Source organism: Nicotiana tomentosiformis, chromosome 7, assembly GCF_000390325.3.
Source record: "Nicotiana tomentosiformis chromosome 7, ASM39032v3, whole genome shotgun sequence".
NCBI lineage: Eukaryota > Viridiplantae > Streptophyta > Magnoliopsida > Solanales > Solanaceae > Nicotiana > Nicotiana tomentosiformis.
Window position 1 is genome coordinate 26583279 of NC_090818.1, and position 14609 is coordinate 26597887.

General features: G+C 34.4%; 1 protein-coding gene across 1 annotated transcript; it reads right to left on the minus strand.

The window, feature by feature from the left end:
* Positions 1-4231: 4231 nt before the first annotated feature.
* Positions 4232-5252, minus strand: LOC104086124 (fasciclin-like arabinogalactan protein 9). Its single transcript, XM_009590310.4, has one exon. It carries the CDS (start codon positions 5189-5191, stop codon positions 4436-4438), a length of 756 nt encoding a protein of 251 aa, XP_009588605.1. The 5' UTR covers positions 5192-5252; the 3' UTR covers positions 4232-4435.
* Positions 5253-14609: the final 9357 nt, after the last annotated feature.

Consider the following 14609-nt stretch of genomic DNA (forward strand, 5'->3'; position numbering starts at 1 on the left):
ACCGTTCGCCACACAGAAGGGATCACCTGTGCCAAGCAGACTTAGTAATGGAAGCAAAACTCCAAGATAACGGAGTCAAGTTCCCCGATCAATGAGAACGGGCCCGAAGTGAAGGGGTACGTATAAACATACGTAAAAATCCTTCTTGGAGAAAGTTACCCGCTTCGCTAGGTCAGGAGCGATGATGTTCAAATCTTGTCAACCACGGTCTTCCTTCACAGCAGGGATTCTAGAAGGACGGATAAAAGAACGATATATACCAACACCCATGTGCGGGGGTTAGCAGAAGGGTACTTCTCTTCGAAATCTTTAGTTGTAGTAAGCCTTCTGGGGATAATGATGATCACCGTAGGAAGAGCAACATCATCAGTGTTTTCTTTGTTCTTTGAAGCACTGGAATTTCTTGAAGAGGAGGCCATTGTTATCAGAAAGAAGTAAGGGTTTTTTCTCTGAAGAAGAAGATTAAAGGAAGTTGAAAACAAGTGTGAGTTGAGTAAAGAGAGTTTAAAAAGTTATGAAGTGTAAAATGAGAAGATTGATGCGTATAAGTAAAGGAATAGGCGGCTAAAATCATGGCCATAATTACCTCGAGAACCAGTGAAATTATTGCTGAATCATGAGATGATGCGTGTTCGAGACATTAAATGCAGAGAGACATATGTCTAATCAACCGTCAGAAACTTTTGAGAGGGGGTTAGAGAATTTTCCGCCAAGAAAGGTATCTTCACCAACTTTCCGATGACACAAAGATGTGTCACCGTAAAGCAGGGGGACTATCTGTATATGGTAAAATATGTTCATATTAAATGCTCGCATAATAAAGCGACACGTTAAGCCGAAGGCAAACGGAAAGCGAGACAAATGGCAATAAGGTCTGAGAGCAGCAATCTTGTTTGTCCCCAAAGGGAATGTTGTTCATAAAGACAAAATAATTGTCTATCACCCTGTAGTATTTAATTGAGAATATTTTATACCATTAAGTACGTAGTCCGTTACAGAGAATTTGGAATTCATTACCTACCGTTACACATTCTTCAATGGCCTCCATTATTATCATTTAAGAGGGGCTTGATCCTAGAACCTTGCTCCCTAGGAAGAACTATAAATAATGACCTCAACAACCATTGTAGGACACGAATTTTCTAACAAGCTTATGTTATATACTGTTCAAAGCTCAATAATATTTAATCTTATTGCTTATTAATATTGTTACTACTGCCTCCGGAAGCTCTGCTCCCGGAACCAAGATTTATGTTGTCTTATCTCAATCTTTACGCTAAGTCTTATATTTTTATTTAATTTATTTATCATTATGGGATCAAATTGATTCACTTATATATAAATCACGTATAAATTCAACTGTATCGTTTTACGGGTAAACAATTGTAGCGCTTGAAAGATGGGCATACCATGTCCCATGCATACCTTGTTCATTGATTGGCTTAGAAGGTCTTTGGTTATTACTTGAGTTGAAGAAAAAAATATATATGTACGTGAAGTTGAATTAAGTTGAAAGTTTTGGAAATAGATTTTTTATGTTTTTACAATAAAGAATAAATTGTGTTGCAAAAAAGAGAAAAACAAAAATATTCGCCGTAACTTTTTCGTTATATAAACGAAATGTAAATACCACTTTTAAACGGACTAACAATGAGATTATTTTTTTCAAAACAGAAACAGACAAGTACTTTAGGAAAACATTTTTCAAGAAGTGTTAATTTGACAGCATGAGATATTCTCTCAGATTATCAACATATTCCCAAGTGTAATAATTTGAAGTGTCATATCTACATATCCATTCTGATCAACAACTATTCACTATTTTTTTAAATTTTAGATATGATTTATTAGTAAGAAAATCTTGCCACATGGCCACTGGCCACAACTATTGTTATATGTTGTTCCCTTGTGTTTCCAGAAAAGCTCTTATCATGATCATTATGTTGAATCATTTGAAAAAAATTATTGAAGACATATTATTGCTAGAAATATTTTTGCTAGGTAGAAGAATATTAGGAAATATACAAAGAAAAACAAAGGTTATATCTTCAACGAAATTTGAACTTGAACTCCCTTAATCCTAACATCTCCAGCTAGACAGAGATAGTAAGCCATGTTAGCTCCACATGAGAGCCTTTTAAATAGAAGCTAAAAAACACTCACCAGTCAATTCGGCCCTTTTCTATTTGTATTAAAATGCGTATTATATTTGCGCCTATTAAAGGTATAGGTAAAAATAAAATAAAAATAGTAAGCCGACTCATTGATCTTCCAAAGGCCAAAAATAAGAGTTGACAAAAGCCAGCAAAAATATAGTTTAAAATCTCCATTTGTGTATAGACCAGTTTGATCTGCAAGGGCTAGTTTGGTACTAGAAATAAGGGATAATTAATTTCGGGATTAAATTTGAAATAAATTTATTCCACGTTTGATTGAGATAAAATCATGGTATAACTAATCATGATTCCGGGATTGTAGTATTTTTTATTCTCGTTGGAGGGTAGAATAACTAATCCCCGAATAACTAATCACGAGATAATTAATCATGCATTAACTTGTTTCTCAATCAAACGACCTGTAAGTCTAAACCAGGGGCGTATCTATGTGTTGAGCATGGGGTAGGTGAACCTATGCTCCTCTCTCGATACTATTTATGATAATATTATACTTCTTAAAAATTCTTTAAATACACGTGTGTGCACCCAAGTTCAAAGAGATAATTATTGAATATACCTTTACAAGTGAAATTAGAGGTTCAAACATACAGTTTGTAGGCATCTTCAGTGTCCCTCTTGTATTTTAATTAAGTATTTCTTTTTTTCTTCTTTCTTTTTTAGTTGATTTATTCATTCAAAATTCCCATATCTAACACATTATCGCAATCATTGATCTCCTTTTGTCATCGCAAAAGTTTATATACTTAAAAGTAACAACAGTAGATGATATAGCATGGTTCAATGATTCCAACATTTTTGATATGGAGTATAAGTGTTTATATTAAAAAGGGGAAAGGCTCAAAATTGCCATCGTGGTCTTCGAAATGGCTTATATGTACCCTTCGTTTGAAAATAAGGTTACGTGTAACCTTGCCAGTAAACAAGTGGTCCACTGATATCCTTCTTGACAAATGGTTGGACCTTTTGTTTTTCCTCAAAAAATTCACATCACGGCATGTGTCCTCCAAAATCACCCTCAATTTTTTTTTACATGCCCCCTCACTTATTTTACCCCATTTTCCCACCCATTTAGCCCATCCGCATCATACCCCAAACAATACTTCACCACAAAAATTACTATTCATTAGTCTTTCATTTTTGTCGAAGCAGAGTCACTTTCAATGGCGAAGCCACATTGAACCAAGGGGTGTCAAGCGATAGCCCTTCGTCGAAAAATTACACTATATTGCTAGATAATTTTTTTTATTTTATATATATTTACTATACGTTGACTCCCTTTGATTTTTTAATATATCTAATTATTTATATTTTGACACTCTTGATGAAAAATTCGGGCTCTGGCACTGGTTACTTTATCTTGATAATTAATGAGACCTAAATATTTGCAAGTGAAATTGCATGTAATATAATTCAACGGGGCATAATGGACATAAATGGGGGAGGGGGGTATAATCAACGGAAGGTGGGTAACATTTTTCAAGAAGTATTATTTTGGAGGACACGTGCCGTGATGTGGATTTTTTGAGAAAAAAACAAATGGCCCAAAACGGAGCCGTTAGTCGAGAAGGATATCAGTGGACCACTTATTTAACGGCAAGGTTACACGTGACCTCATTTTCAAACAGAGGGTACATATATGTCATTTCAAAGACCACGAGGGCAATTTTGAGCTTTTTCCCTATTAAAAATTACTAAAATTGCAGGAAATTATTTTAAATTTTAACCTATAATTTTAAATGATAATAGATTCATGGTAAGAACCTAAGGTTGAACTGGTCAAATATAGATTCTAAATTCACATCTTTGTAATAGTGCACCCATTTTGTTGAAATTCGGGATCCGCAAACAATGACTTCCAAGTTCATGGCCCTCTCATGTACCAACTAAACCAAATAATGACATTTTTTAGTTCTCCAAGTTAAGGCTGCGTGTGATTTTCTTTTAAATCAAAACATGTTTGTCAATATTTGATAGAGAAAAATCAAGATATTTCAAAGCATTATATTCCCACCCTCCACCACCTAAAAGTAAAAAAGAAATGGATAACAAATAAATAAAATAATAAAACCAAACACAGCTGTATTTTCAAGAGTGTGTACAACTGTAATACTTATATGAAGAAGAAATTACAGCACAAAAGAATGAAATAAAATTGACAAACAACAATCAAACTTGAAGAAGATAAAGAAAAAGAGGAAGATACAAATGGCAAGAATGAATTTTATAAGCAAATAAAATATAAAAGATATAGTTTGCCCTCAAGAAAGTGCTCCCATGCAAAACAAGAAAACTCCAGAAACCAAACCAAAAGCTCCAACATTAATCCTCTTAGCACCATTTGGAGCAGGAGATGGTACTTTAGCTTTGGTTTTGTCAGCAGTAGAACCACTTTTAGCAGAATCATTACTAGGAGCAGGTGCATTATCAGAAGATGGAGTCTTAGCATCAGTAAATTCCAAAGGAATCAAAACCTTATCCAATTGGTAAACAGCCAAAGGAGGGTCTTTTCTTATAGCATTATAAATATTTGTTTCCACAGCTCCAGATGAGACATTCACTTGATTATTCTGTCCAGTAAAGTTAAGTCCAAAAGGCTCACCTTTTTGTCCTGTTGCTTGTGTTCTAACAGGATTGCTAACTGTTTGTAAATCATCAAAGCTGTAAAATTTAGGTAGTACATGGTACTGAATAAGTTGTACTTTTTGTTGGTCATTGAGTTTGTTGAGAGTACCACCTGGGAGATTGGTAAATGCATTGTCTGATGGTGCAAAAACAGTCATACCTTGGTTTGAATTGTTGACTTGGTTGTTGATTTGCATTCCTACTTGTGTTTCGTTAAGGAATTTAATGAATGTGTTGTATTGTCCTGGTTTTTTGAGAATTGCAAAAATGTCTATTGGTCCCGTGGGTGCTGGAGCTGGAGCTGTTGGAGATTGAGCTTGAATTTGTGGAAAAAGAATAAAGAAAAGTGGGATTAAAGATAGAAAAATGAGAGGAAGAGATCTTTGTGCCATTGTTTGGAGGAGAAGTGTGAGATAGAGAATATGGGAAATGGAAGTGTTGATTAGATGAATGGAAGTGGGAATTTATGGGATAAGCTTTGTGGGGTAAGCCTTGGTGGAATGAGCTGGCTATGGACTTGAAAACGAAAATATAACAACCAATAAAAAGACTATAAGAATAAAATATGCTATCACTAATAAAACCCCAAAACATACTTTGCCTTTTCCATAATGCTAACGTTAAGAAAATAGACGTTGGGCAGACTGCCGATGATACAAGGAGAAACCAACTCATTCTTTTAATCAATATAGAAACTTTAACACTCCTTAACCTGGACAAATAAAGTGTGAATAACATAATATTTGGGTCCAACGTTAAGAAAATATAACGACATGATCTAGCTCTGATGTTACGTAAAGAAAAAATAGACTTTGGACCTAACTTAATTTTAAAAATTAACTAATGTAAAATTGTCAAAGATCTTATAAGAGACAATATCTCATTCCCTCCTACTTTAATTGTTAATCTAGTAGTTAAAGTGTACAAATCGAATCTCTGTCAACTGATTAAGACTACGAGCAATTGGAATTAGTGTGGTAATGCAATAAAAGATATGGCTGACTCTAGGAGCAAAAAAAAATTTAAAAAGAGGCCAGGCTAGAGCTGAAAAGAACAGATTCAATTAACCCAAGTTGCATTACCAACTACAGAGCTGAAATGTGAATTTTATAATATGAAGATGAGATAATAAAGATATTTTGACAGAGTGGCATAACATGACATGCGACATAGGTGCTAAAACGTACTGGATGTCAACTAAGAAACAGAGCAACTTAGTTTGTCATCCTTTAGGTAGGTCCATATTCTATGTGGAATGTCTTTATCACTTCTCATCATTTATTAGTACAGAAAGGAGCCAGTAACACTTTTGTAATTTCCAGTATGGTTTCCCACTTAGAAATACTTTTACAGACAAGATGCCACTATGGCAAGTCTTAGGGCCAGCCATTTGGGATTTGAAAAATACAGTGCATAAGCTATCTCACGTTCACGCGGGACGGTATTCGAAGAAGGGCCGCACCAAACTTTGATATATTAACTTCGGATATCAGTAGAGTGATTTTAACTGTTATAGTTTATAGTCAAAATTCCACTATTCTTAACCAATCAAAACAATGAAAGTAGATTGACAGAACAGAGATCACACCCTCAACGAAGAAATAAGGTTACCAGCCGGAAGCCTTTGAATTCCTAACAATATTTTATATAAAAAAAATCCGGAAAGCTATCAAGCTTTAAAAGAACAGGGAAAATACTATTTTGGGTTAGTGCTTACCAACATAACAAAAGTTAACCTTTTGAACTTCTCTCTTCTCTTCATTTCTCTCATATGAATAGATATATCTCATTAATAGAAATAAAGATAACAAGTTGTCGCTCAGTTCCTTCCTATTCTAAAGCTGAGGTTTGTAGTCCAGCTCTTGCAATAGTCATTACACTAATAAATCCAATCATCAAACAAGTCCTCAATTAGTGTTAAAGTCTTGCACTTTTTGTAGTTAAAGAAGGTGGTAGGACAATTGCTTTGGCCCATACATTAAACCATGTACCATTGGGAACTGATAAGCCCAATTTTGTTGGTCTCCCACTTTTCAAGGGCTAAATAGGGTAGTGCACTACTATAATTTCGATACCTACGGCCCAAGATTGAACTGGAGATCAGGTTGCTCCATTAAGTGTTTTATGTCATTGTTGCAATTGATGGAATCAAGCATAGAAGGAAAGTCCTGGAGCAACGATAAACTTGTTTATGCGTGATCTATAGGTCATGGGTTCGAATCATGTAAGTAGCCAATAATGTTTGAATTAGGGTAAATTATTTATATCACACTTCCTAGGAGCGTGACCATTTCCTGGGCCCTACATAAATACGGGATATTTTGTACACCGGTCACCGGGCTATAAAAACATGAAAACAAAACTGAGACATAGGGAGTTCCAAGTTTAGACATTTCATATAACTATACTCGTATAACAATAATTTAGCTATTAAGTTATGTGAAAGATATTTGACGAAGCATCTATACTTATATTTGCCATAGGGAGTCCAATAGCTCTGAAAGCACCTCAGTCATCTTTCATTGATTAGTAATGGCGAAATACATAAATCGCCCTTTTAAGTTGTTCCCAATGATCATTTGAACACCTCAACTGAGGCCTTTTTCATTTAAACGTTTCACGTGACTAAAAAGTAAACTCAATAAACACCCGACCTCACCAGCCCCCGTCGCGTGGGTTACACCTCCGGTGTCTATTATAAGAACGAATAAGAAGCTGACACGTGGATAAACAATAAGAAATAAAGAATCAAAAGGCATCTAATTAAAAACATAAAATATAATGGTTAATTTCATCGTTTCTTCCGTCTAACTCTCTCTCTCTCTCTCTCTCTCTCTCTCTCTCTCTCTCCGAATTCCACCCATCTTTATGTCTTCGATTAAACTTGGTTCAATCGGCATTTTTATTGCAAAATTCAACATCTCTTTCACTTACTAAGTAGGATTAGTTGCGTTTTGTTCGAATTGATTATTGGTTCAAGATTTATCACCTGAAGGAAGGTCGTCCTAGGGTTTTCACAGTGGAGTTTTTGTGAAAAGGGGAGTCAGATGTCAAGTGGCTTTGATTATTGCATAAAGATATGTTTGGATTATATATTTTTATATTTTATTGCTATATGTCTGTTATGGTGTTATTAGATGAGGGTTTTTTTTCTTCTAGAAAATTGAAAAGGTCATGGAATATTGACTGATTTTCTTTTGTTATTTTCAGTACCGAGTCACATGGACGAATATATTGGTGTTGTTTTTCGTCATGAAGGTCACTTTATTGATGGAAAGTATGTGGGGGAGGGTGAAAAAACAGGGCATGTGGTGGACAAAGACCATTTCTCTTTGCCCGAGCTTCTGTCGTATACAAAAGAAACCCCTGAAATGCGCTACAACTCAGTTTGTGGGTTCTTTGTTCAATGTCCTAAAACTCATAAGTTCTTTCCAATTGAAAATGACTATCAACTACTAAATTTGATTAAAGACCTGAAGGATGGGGATTTCTTTGATGTCTATGTGAGTCATGTAATAAATAATTTAGAGGTTGTGGAGGAGGATGTACCTGTGGGATATTTACCTTCCTCACATGTTGGTGATAGTGACCAAGCTACAACTAATATAGAAATTAGGGGTGGTCCAAGGGTTAGTGTACATGTTGATGATGGCATTGATCTAAATGTTGATGAGGGCATGGGTGTAAATGGTGATGAGAATATTCAAGTAAATACTGATGAGGGTATTAATGTAATGGTTGATGAGGGTATTGGAGTAAATGTTGATGAGGGTATTGGTATAAGTGTGGTTGAGGATATAGAAGTAAATACTGCGGAGGGTAGTGCTGTAAATGCAGAACAAACTAGGGCTATATTTTCAAATGAGGATATAAATATTGAAGAGAGTGCAGCTGCAGAGCATGACAACACAAATGAAACAGATACAAATCTGTCTGAAGATGAAAATTTTAGTGAAGATGACCTTAAAGATATTCCAGAAGAAGATGACAGCGAGATAGATGATGAGTTAAGATCTGTGAGGAATACTGCCAGGGAAGTAAAGAGAAACAGGCTGAAGAAGAATGTGAATGATGTTGGATCACAAAGTAAGAGGAAGCAGAGGAAAAAACATATTTTTACAGAAGAGGTAATTCTTGATGTGGCTAGAATTGATAAAGGGTTTGAAGATATAGGGATAAATAAGAAGAATAAATATGTTGGAAAACTAGGTGGGGATGAAGAGTATTTGGACATCTCAGATGTTGGGAGTGTAGACAGTGATGAAGAGTTAGACCTACTTGTTGGACCTAGTGTTGATCTTCCTCCTAGAAGAAGAAGTCAAAATATCAGGTATGACTTTGATGCTAAAATTCCTCTGTTTGAGTTGGGCATGATCTTTGATAATGCAGAAGATTTTAGGAAAGCTATTGCTGACTATGCTATTCAATATAACGTGTCTTTAAATCTTAGACCTAATGAGAAAGATAGAGTAAGAGTTAAGTGTAAGCATGAAAAGTATAAGTGACAAATATTTGCTAGTAAGGATAAGGATTCATGGAACTTTACTGTGAAGACTTATATACCTGTCCATAAATGCCCAACAAAGAATAAGAACAAACTTTGCACAACCAAGTACATTGCAAGAAAGCTCCAAGATAGAATCATTTCAACTCTGAACATCACAGTGCATGAGTTGCACGAGGTTATAAGGGTTAAATGGGGTTTGTATGTAGGAAGATCATTTGTATGTAAAGCCAATATGAAGGTAATTAGTCATTTTATGGGTGACTGAAACCTTGAATTTTCAAGGTTGCTGGACTATACTGACATGATTAAGTCTACCAATCTTGGAAGTTCATGTTGGATGAGAACTGATACAGAAACAGTTCCTGGGAGACATCTGTTTAAATATTTTTATGTATGCTTTGAGGCTATGAAGAAGGGATGGATGGTTGGTTGTAGAAGAATCATAGGTTGTTTCCTAAAGGAAACTTGCAAAGGTGAATTATTAGTGGCTATTGGGAAAAATAGAAATAATGAGATGTATCACATTGCTTGGGATTTGGTAGATCAAGAGACTACAAATTCATGGAGTTGGTTCATCAACTATCTCAAAACAGGCTTAGAGTTGAGGAATGGTGAGGATTTAATAATCATGTCTGACATGCAAAAGGTACTGCAATCCATTTATTATGTTATTTGTTTGTATCATTATTATTTCCAGATCACTCGATGTTGTATCTCACTAATATTGCATGTTGTTGCTGTTATTATTAGGGTCTGTCATCTGTTGTTGCTAATTTGCTACCTCTTGCTGAAAGTAGAATGTGTGCAAGACACATTTGGGCAAACTGGCAGAAATCTTAAAGGGGAGAGGAGAGAAGAGAGAAAGAAGAAGTTTTGGAGATGTGCTAAGGCTCCTTTTCAGGTAAAGTTAAAAGAAGAAATGAAGAAATTGGATGAATTAGAAAATGATATTTGTGAAAGTTTACTGTCCTATGATAAAGAATACTGGTGTAGGGCATATTTCAATGAGAAGGTTAGATGTAATATTGTAGAAATCATGTGTGAAACATTTAATTCATGGATATTGAGTTTCTAGGCATAAATCTGTCATCACTATGCTTGAAGAAATTAGCCACAAAATTATGAGTAGGAAAGTTGATATGATCAAGTTTGTTGAAATATGGGCCTCTGATATATCACCTATGGCAAGACTAGTTTTAGAGGAAAACAAAGAAATAGGAAGGAAGTTGAAAGTACAGTGGAATGATGACACTAGATTTGAAGTGAATGAAGGCATGTATAGATACATTGTTGATATACAAAAAAGAGAATGCAGCTGCAGATTATGGCAGTTAAGAGGTATATCATGTCAACATAAAATATGTGCCTTTTATAAGATTGGGAAGGAAATAGAAGACTATGTTGAACACTAGTATAGGAAAGACACTTTCCTGGCTGCTTACCAATACTATATTCAGCTAATTCCAAGAATGCAAATGTGGATTGAGTCTACCAATACATCAATTGAGCCTCCTAAAGTTGAACCAATGCCTGGTAGGCAAAAAAAATGCAAAAAAAAAGGACAAGAATGAACCAAATAAGTGGGGAAAACTGTCAAAGAACGGTGCTAAGATGTCATGTTCAATTTGCCATCAAGTTGGTCACAATAAGTCAGTATGCAGTTTAAGGGTAAGTTTGATGACTTCCAATTCAATTTGTTTTTATTGTTTTAATAGTACTTGATTAATGACATAGCAATCATATACTAGGGACAAACAAACACATAATCAAGAAGGTCAAATAGAACAACACAATCAAGCACACAAGCTAGTAGTCAAAGTAATACAACCCAAGCTACAGGTACATCAACTACCACAACCCAAACTCCAAGGTCCCCATCTTCCATGTGTGCTGAAATATCAAAGATAAGAAGGAACACCACCATCAGTAAGAGGTAGATGAACTATAGGAAGTGGTGGTAGGGAAAGAAGTGGAGGAGATGGTAGGGGAAGAGGTGGAAGATCAGTTGTTGCTTCTGTTACATCTGGTGCATCTATTTCTGCTACTGCCAGATTACTTGCTGCTTCTGTTGAAAAGAAAAGAACCAGAAATTCTGGTTTTGGTTTGTACACAGACACACAAACAGGAACTAGTATCCTTAATGTGAGTGTAAGAAGTATTATTCAATATTAGTTAACTGTATTTTCTATCCTTATGCTTATGCATGATTCATTACTGACTAAGTGTATTTTCTAGCCTGGTAGGCCAAGTGAAAGATTTATTTCAACCGGTGCAAACTTGATGAATGCTGCACAAACTAATGTAGATCTTAGATTTAGACCAAATAGTCTCAAGTGGAAAGGGAATAGAACTGTGACATGGAATCAACTTCAAAAGCAAAGGGATGCTGCAGTTTCCAACAAAAAGATGAAAGTCGGAACCTCCACTTCATCTACACCAATTGACTCTTGTCAAAGTCAAATTTAGGAAGAAGTTTCTTGTATTTTGTTGGTCATGTGTATGAACCATATTTTTTGAAGTATTTTGAACCTACTTATGTTGGTCATTTGGTCATATGTATGAACCTTACTTTCGTATGAGATGTATATGGACCTGCTTTTGTTAGTTCAGTTTTTAAGATTATTCAACCCTTGGTATTATGATATTGGCAGTATAGTTTTTTGCTATTATGAGATCGGATTATTCCACCTTTGCTTTAGCAGTCTAATTTTTTTGCAGAAACTAAAACACATTTGATCATTGAAAATTTCATCATACACATTATAAATTTCAACTACATTGAATAGGCAATATTGGCCATAAATCAAAAACAATATTGCAGTAAAATAAATGGGGTTACATGCCCATATACATATACCATACACCTAAATAATAGAAGATTCCCTCAAAAACCAAGTCAGAATTACAATTACAAGCAACCACACCAAAATCCTGTGTTTCTTCATCAACTTCGACGTTTCTTCTTCATGATTTTTTACCCTCTTTAATAATCCATACATGACTTTGGTATAGTGTTCGGACAATTCAACATCATACCAACGGAAAAAATCCCATCTACCATCGACAGCTTTCCCAAATTTACAGCCATAGAATCTTCTACCCAGATTAAATGGTGACCACGAAAGTTTTAAAGGAGCAATTTGGCCACATTTGTAATTAACAACATGTTCCATTGAAATAGAAGAAGTAGAGAGAGAGAGAGAGAGAGAGAGAGAGAGAGAGAGAGAGAGAAGAAAAGAAATTTTGCTGCTTTGCTAGGGAAGAAGAAGATATACGCGGCCGGAGAGGTGAGATAAGTGAAATAAATTTTTAGGGTTGGTTTTGGGAATTTAAATTAGGGACTTCATTAAGTTTTTTTTTTTTTTTTTGGAATTTCACAAAAAATCCGCTACATTACCATTGGGATTACTTACACACGCGCGAATCCGGAGGTGTAAACACGTGACGGGGGCTGGTGAGGTCGGGTGTTTATTGAGTTCACTTTTTAGTCACGTAAAACGTTTAACTGAAAAAGGCCTCAGTTTAGGTGTTCAGATGATCGTTGGGGACAACTTAAAGGGGCGCTTTATATATTTCGCCATTAGTAAAATTAACTCCATATCTACATTTAATCTGAGCTTTTTTCATTTTCCATAATTTCATTACCACACTCTTGAATCATTAACTATTATTTATGTTGATTGTTTGACTTAGATTGTTTATTTACGAAATTATTGATTCGAAGTGGACCCTAATTCATCGAATTTTATACTGATGAGTCACAATATTTTGCCAAAATACACTCAATACTCAGATTTAAGGTTACTGTTCATAGGTCAACATTTAAAAAACAAAGCCCCAATTAATCAAGTTAATTCAAACTGGTTAAACTTCAAGTAATTGAAACCTTATCCATTAGCTCTGGTGCAAGAAGTTATGTTGTCTTTGGCAAATTGTTTATCTTTATAAAAAGAAACTAGTAAATATGTTCGCGCTTCGCGCGGTTGAATACTTGTTGAATTTATGGTTTAATTTCTTTGTGACATCTGAATATTAAAAATAATTAAAATATACTTTGTGTAAACAAAAAGTCACCTTTAATTTTTCTTTCAAAAGCTAACATGGGCATACAAGATTACATTTCAATCCATTGCATTCTGCATAAAATGTAAACCAACTTAAAGAATACACGAGAAACAAAAAATGTAGTTTTACAGGTCCAAATAAAAAATACATAATCAACCTCACAAGTACAATCCCCGGCTAAAAACTTATTTTGAGTATTAAAGGAAGTAATGTCAGACATCTCTATAACATCGCTATATAACAATAATTCACTATAAAAGTCAAGTTATTTATAAACTTAATTTTCATGCTATGTTATAATATATATATATATATATATATATATATATATATATATATATATATATAAATATAAAATATCACTTCGCTATAATAGCTAAAAATATTCTGAACAAATAAATATGTTATAGAGATGTTGAACTGTAAAACGAAAATCAATCCGAAAAAGAATACTTATAAAGATAAATGAGCAAGTTTAAGAGATTTCATATTAGAATACTGTGGCAAACTTAAAATACAAAACTACTTGCAGATAATTGAAATAGGAATAGATCTTTAAAATTTTAGTTGGTATTTAAACTGCGCTAAACTCCTAGTAAAGGTAAATTGAATACACTAATTTCCAAGTATGGCCTACCTTTTTCCTAAGCAAGTAGCTCAAAAGCTATGGAAAAAAATAAAAGACCAAATCCAAGTAGGAGTCACTTTAAACAGAAGATACTCCAACTTGAAAGTTGCTAAATAATTTATCCTTATAAATCATAGAAATAAATTGAGCAAGTAAAATATCTATGTTTTTTTTTTTTGGGATCAAAATTTAGAGCCAAACGCACAGACTCCTCCTTCCCTACAACAATTGGCCCCTATCATTCGATCAAAATAACTTCTTTGACCATTGTTGAGGGGGAGTTGGAGAACATATTATCAATCTTCTGCTATGATTAACGAAGAATATGTCTCTTTATATAGAGGAAATGTTATCCTGACCCTTAATATTCTTCTATACTTTCATCCGTTTTTTGGCAAATTAAGGACTTTAAATACGTACTAAAATACAATAATAATTTTATCAGTTTCTTGGCAAATTAAGTAATTCAAAAGGAACTAATATAATTAGAGATCTTTGGGCAACGGGGAAGAAAATTAAGAAGCAAAATTGACAAAAGAAAAAAAAAAGGAAAAAAGAAATAAATACAATTGTTGGACATAGAAAGATGTCATATATTCCCAACTTTATA